General features: G+C 30.6%; 1 protein-coding gene across 1 annotated transcript; it reads left to right on the top strand.

Annotated features, from left to right (window-relative positions):
* The first annotated feature begins 418 nt into the window (after positions 1–418).
* On the top strand, positions 419–3,199 carry LOC140440199 (uncharacterized). Its single transcript, XM_072530534.1, has one exon. It carries the CDS (start codon positions 940–942, stop codon positions 1,834–1,836), a length of 897 nt encoding a protein of 298 aa, XP_072386635.1. The 5' UTR covers positions 419–939; the 3' UTR covers positions 1,837–3,199.
* The last annotated feature ends 5,139 nt before the right edge of the window (positions 3,200–8,338 follow it).

Raw genomic sequence — 8,338 nt, forward strand, 5'->3', positions numbered from 1 at the left:
ATTACAGTTCTGCCGTAGCTTCTCAAATTTCACAAATTTCTCAATTCGAGTCTATGTTTCCGTTTAAAATATGGCGATCGCGTGCTGACAAACTTCAAAGGCGGCATCTGAGAGTGGGCACTCTGATTCTTATTTATTCTGTGGTTTGGGTGTATTATCATGGTACAATGAATACATTGTACCATTATGTCCGATTTAAACAACGTCGACGAAAGTTTATTGTGTATCGTTTGTTATTAAACTTAATGTGGTGTTGTATGTTGTGTATCACATCACGGAACAACTGTTGTTCTTTGGCTGAGTGGTTGTATCAAAGAATATAGACGCTTAATTAAGCGTCTATATTCTTTGGTTGTATATTGGGTTGTATATGAAGATATGAATGAATGAATGAATCGAATGAATGAATGCCACATCAGTGTGACGTCACGTTATTTATTTTAAGTTGGTCTGTTCATCTGTTTTTGTTTTATTAACATCAATTCTTATTATGATTTTATGCTACTCCGACATCAAATTGTTTCAAAATATTTAGAAACATTTGAGATTATTATAGTCAAATTCTTGTATCATTTACTTTACAAAACTTCACATCACATTCACTTGTCAATTTAAATGTGTGATGTGTGAAAGCATCCTGAACAACAAACAACAATTATTATTTAACCTTAACCTTGTCCTTTCTGCAATCAGGTGAAAATGATACGATTTTAATTCGTAAATATTAGTGCATAGTGCAATTTTGGGTAAATCCCAGATCCCATCAGTTAGAAGCTTGTAATTGCAGTAATCAGAACTTAAATTGAAATCAACAAGTATTTCAAGTTACAAAGTATTATCTATGTATTAGATGTTATTTATTGTTGGTGCTCATTTTTAGTACACGGTGGTACACGTCCAGCCTTAATTTTTAAAACGAAATAAAGTCATCTGAAGAAAATGACCATACCTAATACCAGTAGCTCTCAAGGGACGTCTGGCCTAGAGTATACCAAAAAATTTTGCAAAGGAATGTTAAAAAACTCCATTTTTGTGGGAACTTTTCAAGAAAAACTTTTTGTTGAAAAGCTTAATGCATATAGAGATGTTGTGAAAGTTAGTCCAGGTGAAGATAAATTTATTACAAATTTAAAAGTTGCTAAAAATAAGTTGGATAGAGAAATACTCACAGACCCTTGGATTGGTATTACTGAAGCTGATGAAACTCCAATTACTTATAGATTATGGGTTATATTACCTGAAACTGTTTTAGGGGAATTTTGGTTTAGGGTTAAATCCGTAGAGTTTCTAAGCAAAGAAATACGACTAAAGTTGGAGATAGTTAGAAATTATGAGAGAGAATCTACACCAATAAGAGGTGATAATATCAATGAGAGTGTATCTATGATTTTGCAAGAGAAGAAAGTTCAGCTTCAAGAAAATTTCCTCTATTTTTTCAAACACATATTAATATGGGATAACATTAAAGAAACTGTGATTTTTGCCATAATGCTCTTAGGTGCAATATTAGCATCGCTATGTAGTGCAACAAAGTATCTATTAGAATATGTTTTAAGATTAATTAGAGAAATATCAGGTTTTGTTAGAGCATCAACACCAATCTTAGTGAACTTCATGGGCTTAATCTACAGGTGCGTTTACAGTTTATATCAGTTAATATACAGCCTGTTCAGACCAAATCCAGTACCTACTCCTGTATATAACAATTATATTACATTTGATCCTCAAACTGGATTTTCTGATCCACGTTTAAGGTATAACCAATATTTTAATAATAAAGCATTGCCTTATTACCCCACAGCACGTAGAGGGCCTACCATTACACCTTTAGATTAAATAATTGTGCAGTTAAGTTCACTTATTTATTAACAATTATATCTCACTTTGCAATAATTTTCTTATCTTATAAAATCAATTCATATCAATTAACCCTTTTAGACCATATTTTTTCAACTCAACTCAATCAGTAGTATCAAATGGTCACTCTACTAGTAGGCATAAAAATAGAATGTAGTAATAGATCACATATTTTTATATGTACAAAATCTCTTGCTCTAAAAGGGTTAATTAAATTAAAACTAATAGTTTATACTAGTGGAATTAAATTTTTTGTGTTTTGATATAATGTATTTGATTGGACATATGTGATGAGTTTAACTACAAGATGTACATAAATATATTGTATGTATTTGATTTTACATATTTATATAAAGATTCACTTGAAAAATTAAAAAAATTTGGACAATATTGAACAAAACGAAGTATAAAAATAAACTTTGTAAAAATGCTGGAAGTACTTTATGTGATATTTATTTTCGGCAATTACTTATTTATTATCTAAGCAATGCTTTATTTTTATTTAGTTCTTATAGATTATTTTTGCTGTGTATCATAATATTCAAATGAGATACCAAATTTAATAACTACATTCATTATCTGACCATTGTTTTGAGAAATAATATAATACCTTTCCTTAAAGAGTGTTTTGTTAGGTAAATCTTTTTTAAAATAAACGAATTTAGGTGAAACATATCAAATATTTTAAGACACATTATTTTTAAATATAAAAATTTTATGTGATCATAGACATGGGCATTTCTATTAATGACTAAAACAATGGAATGGAATTATTATCCAAATATATTATCTTTAAATTACATAGTTAATGTGATAAAATAAATACAAACATTATTGACAAGCCATTATTTTAAATAAATGAAATAAACGTAGGAAAATATATTTATTATTTACCATTTGCGGAATCATTTACACTGGTATGGAGAATTAATTACTGATGCAAATTACTGTCAAAAACAACTATGCAGAGAACACTCTTCAGTTTTTTTGATTTCATTAACCTTATGTTTGCTCCAGAATGAGTCCATTCTCATGAATCTAGCTCATAGTAGTGCCTAATTATTAAAAATGTTTTTCTATTCTAAATTTCACACGGGATTCCAAAAAAGATCAACCTGTCCACTTAATCACAGATATTGTGTGTTAACATTCAAAGAAAATTGTATTCCATCCTTGAAAAATCTGATATATTTCTTGATTTTCTATTCGCTTTTATCTATGTTTGTCCAATTTATGTATGTGTCTTTTGATTTTTTTAATGTTAATTTAATGATTCTGCCTTAGTTTTCACTAGAGAATATTTTTGGCAGCTTTATAAGATATATATATATATATATATATATATATATATATATATATATATATATATATATATATATATCTCTTTCTTTCTCTCTATAACAATTACATTATCTTTAACTATGTTAGCCACATGTATCCAAATTATACTAGGACTTGTCTGTCTTGTTCCAATTAATTTTCTTGTAGATGGTCTAAATAATACTTTCTCACCTTTTAATATCAAACCTTTAATGATTGTATTCTCTGGATATTGCGGTTTGTTTTGCCTATTAATGCATTTCCCAACACAAGAATTGTTAGCATTTATTAACCCCTAACTACAGAGATCCGGTATTTCTTACCGGTGGGGGTCCCAAAACGTGGATTTTGTGGTAACCCCACCACTTACAATTTCATGCGTCTCAGTACCTCTCGGGCAGTTTGTATAAAACAGTGCTAATCAAAGCTGTCGGCGTGTATTGTGAATATTTTCTTTCGTAGCGCACATCAAAAATCTTAACCGCTAAAATTTACCAGAGGTCTGTTTTTAAGTAAGTATTTTTAATTAGTCTTATATGGGTAAAATGTGAACTGTTTATAATATTTTTTATGTTTTTAGGAAAAGAGTAAAGAAATGGACTCTGGAAGTCATCCTGGACATTCAAAGATGGTTAAATTTGGTGATAAAAATTTTGAGGAAATTTTGCAAAAATGGGATGAGGAAAATGATTCTGTTGCAAGTGATGTGGACGCAGATGCAGGGTATTTACGAACACACCATGGTACTGAATCACTGAAGAAAGAAAAACCACTCATATTTGCATAATGTGCAAGACTCAGATATGTTTGCAATGTACGGCAAGAGTTTGCAAGAAATGTGCTACTTAATTTTTTTGACAATTTTACCTCTTGCAGATTTTTTCTCATAGATGTATAGATTTTCGTAAATGCTATTTTATGTTTCTTTTATGATTCTATATTAGATTTATCTGTTTAAAAAAAATTAAGTTTTGTTCATAGCATTTATGGCTGTTTGTTTCAATAGACCAAAAATGTTACCAAAATTATCCTTTAATAGATTATTCTTTAAAAATCTTGTATTTTATTATTAAAATCAGTCATTTCACTACTTCTCCCATATCTAGACACTGCAGAAAAATACATAATGAATTTTTGTTATTAACTTTATATTTGACTCCATTTTATAATGGCCGGTAAAAAATACAGTGGCTCTGTTTTTACATTGTAATAATGTAATGTCTGTAGTTAAGGGTTAATGCAAGTATTGCTAACATTTATTATTGGTTTTCTGTTGATATTTATTTGTTGGTCCGTTAGTTTACTATTTGTCAGTATTAAAAATATTGAAAACTGAGTACCAGTTGCTATTTTTAAATTAGTTCGTGTTGATTAGGCAAAACTACCTTATTCTTATCAATAATTTCGACGGTTCTGATAACTTGGTTCCTAATGCATTTGTATGGCTCATAATATTAAGAATTATGACAACTATGTTTATGTCTATAAATTTTTAAAATTATTTTTATGGTATGGATATCAATTTTTAATATGGTAATGAAAATTGTACTATTTATGTATACAGCAGCTTTTGTTCTTTCAAATGGCTGTCTAAAATATTATTTAAGTTAAACATATGCAGATATTGGATTATATTATTATTATTATTTTTTTTTAATACCTTTAGTTAATTTAGTATTATTTTTCTGTTTGTATAAAACTGTAAAAATATATGAGGACGTAAAATGCAAACAAGCTTAAGTCACAAATAAGTAATTTTTCAGGTAGGACAAGCTTTGTAGCTTTGTTCTGAAAAGGGATAATCAGTTCTAATCAATGTTATGCAGTAGTATTGGTTCCAAACATGTGATTAAAACACGTACTTCAGTTAGGATAGCTAAAAAATAGTTTAAAAAGTCACTCATTACTTCCTGCTCCTCACCAGCAGCTGCTGTAGTGAGTTCATCAAAAATCAAACTCTTGACCCCCTTCGTGTGGGTCAGAAAAACATTTTTTTAAAAAGTTTGTGAACGTTTTTGTCTTTTCTTTGGTTAACACATGAGGAAGTGGGACTTCTTTCAGTCTCACTTGTCTAAGATATAAATGACTTTTTCCTTCATACTAGTTTTTCAATTGTTGAGGTGTTCAATTTGTTCTTGTGTCTGGTAGCATATTTTAATTCTCTTTAGTTCACTAATTGATTGGATGTCCTTAGTATTGACTTAGCTTCTTAGTATCAAGAAGTGGCCAATCTTCTCCTAGTGCCCTTACCTTGCCTATACCACTGATTGATGTTTTATATTGAATCTTAGTACATAACTGCCCTAAAAATCAGCCTGTTTCAAATAGTTCAAAAGAGCCGATGATATTTTCACACTACCAATACACTGCTCAAATATAATCTTTTGGACTCCTATCTTCTGTAATGTGATTCAGTTCATCTGAGCTTTTTTATGTACTCTCAACACTTTGCTTCTTCAGACAGTTCTTATTTTTGGTAGAGTCACCTCCTCTTTTCCCTTCAACAGCAAATCTAAAATGCACTTTTTTGGCTATGTTTTTATTATAGTTTCTCCAATACCAATAACAGTGCAAAAAAGCTTTAAATATACAAAAGTTTTAGCACCAGACAGTTGGGAAAAAAGTATTGTATTGAGTACTTTTGCTCGGGTCCAGGTTTTTTATATTTGTTTCTGTTTACCGGCCTAGGCCTATGTCTTTTGGTTTGTGTTGTATGAATCAGACTGACAATTATATTGTCTTGTCTTTTAGTGTCTGGAACTTTATAAAACTCTTCTTTAAAAGCGTTGATGTAAATAGGAATTAGTTTTACGGACGTAAAATGATTATTTTTGTTCTTAAACAGTACAAAAACTAGGGTCCTTTTAGGAGCGACATACCTAGTAATTTGTTCATTTTTTTTTCCTCCTTGAACTCTTCTCTTTCTAGACCCTTCATTTCCCTCACCAACACTTGCACTTTCATCTGTCCCATCCATTATCCTTTAAATAATAAAGTAATTACTAATTAGTTTTAAATACTTTGACAATAAAGTCTCATATAACCTCAAATTTGTAAGACTCACTGGGTGAGCCAGCTGAGTCACAGCATTGAGTCATGTCAGCATTGAGTGGCAGTTGCAGAGTTCCTATTGGCTGGTTGGAAATAAGCTGGTTAGCGTGGACCAGTATAGTGGAAGTTGTTTTGCATGTAAAGGTGGTTTTTAACCTGCTTTTACCATTGTTAAATTGTATGAATCAGATAAAATAAATCACTTTGGCTACAACAGAACAATTCATTGGCACATCTAACTCAACTTTGATTTTTGTGTGACAAGGCTATTTGCATGTTACCTCTTCATTTATTTATAAAGCACTAAAAAGTCACTTCAGTGTTTCTCAGTCAACCTACTGTTCTCAGCTGAAGTAATTCAACAAGTATAGGTTCTTTGTCAATGGCTAATGAAGAGATTTTCTAGTGAAATAACCCTTTTTAGTGGTTTGTGTCTTCTTTATCAGCTATATCCTTATAGCTCAAGTGTAAATTAAGGTGGGGGTAAAAGTTGTATAGGTACTTTACTTACACTCTTTATAAGTTAGGTACCAGTGTTTAGTATTCTAATTTGGTCTCTGCTCTCATCAATCCTAAATGACTGATTACATTTTAACAAGCAATATGAAATAATTGATAATTTTATATGAAACATTGTGAGATCATTGTGTTTTTTTTTGAGGTTCTGAACGTTGACACTGCATTAATTATTATATGTAGAGGCTGTTAGAATATTGTAGTAGAGATTTAAGTTTTTGTTTGGTGTTGTTGCATTTATGATGAATAGAAAAGTATGGTATATGGTAAATTTTTAGTTTTTTATTTGTGTTTATAGATGAATTATTGTTAATGACTTTCAACAAAGACTAAGACTAATGCTTTATTACTTGAAGGATTCTTTATAAGAAGTGGTCTTTTTCACTCACTCTTTTTAAGTGGTCTACACCATTGACTGTGTGGTTTTGGTAAATTCCGTCAATCTCTATGAATCAAAGTCACAGTTTGGAATATATTGTATCTTAGTCTTAGTTGAAATGTCTTCAGAATAGGTAGTTAGTACCTACCTACTAAGGATACATAATAATATTATGTTTTAGTTTTTAGTGTTAATAATACCAAATGGGTCTTCCAAAGTGATTATGTTTGTGATTTTATTTAACGTGCTTGATAAATGTGTGTATTTTACCATATTATATAATTATTTTATCGATTTGAATTCTTTAATAAACATTTAATTGCAAATTTATTTTTATTGATTTTTTACAATTGTGCAACCAAACAATTGGATATCTCCTGGGGACAACAAAGACCGCAGAGTCAGAAATCAAATAGTCTATTATATTAGTCAAAATGGATACAAAAACTCAAAGCAGTAAAAGCATACCCCGGAGCAGATGTCAACTCAGACCATAATCCGCTGATAGCTAGAATCCACATAAAACTCAAAAATATTGTAATACCTAAAAATAAACCAACGTTTGATTATACAAAATTAAGAAAAAGAGAAATACATCAAAAAATGATCCAACAAATCAACTCAAATCTAACAGAAGTAGGAGAAGAAATCTTAACATCAGAAGATGTCAATGAAAAGTGGAGCAATATTCAGAACGCATTACTAAAGGCTGCAAAAGAAAATTTAAAACCTGAAAAAACTCTTGAACAACATAAGATTCGCAGACGACACCGTTGTTTTTGCAGATAAGCGCTGCAACGCTGAAGAAGACGCATCTCCTGGTTAAACAATTTGAGAGCTTGGTTTAACTGCACTTCTGCTGACCTCTAAGACCTCTTAGAGCAGCGGCGTCGAAAGTGCGAATTGCCATGATGGTTGCCAACCTTCTTAGAGGAGATGGCATATGAAGAAGAAGACTGCAACGCTTAGTAAATAGATTACATTAAGTTAGTATCAAATATGGACTACAAATGAACGTTAAGAAAACCAAGTGCATGATTATTTCTAGGGAAAACGAGTAGAAAGAGTGAATAACTACAAATATCTGGGAACCTGGGTAAATGAAAACAATGACCAAGGTAGAGAATAAGGACACGCATTGAAATTGCAAGGCATGCATTTATAGAAATGAAAACAATGTTTGTTAATCGAGACCTTCCTCTGGAGCTGAGGATA

This window comes from Diabrotica undecimpunctata, chromosome 4, assembly GCF_040954645.1.
Source record: "Diabrotica undecimpunctata isolate CICGRU chromosome 4, icDiaUnde3, whole genome shotgun sequence".
Classification (NCBI taxonomy): domain Eukaryota; kingdom Metazoa; phylum Arthropoda; class Insecta; order Coleoptera; family Chrysomelidae; genus Diabrotica; species Diabrotica undecimpunctata.

What these genes read in the sequence shown, in the direction of transcription:
- LOC140440199 (XM_072530534.1), top strand. Translation starts at nt 940, where the DNA reads ATGACCATACCTAATACCAGTAGCTCTCAAGGGACGTCTGGCCTAGAG.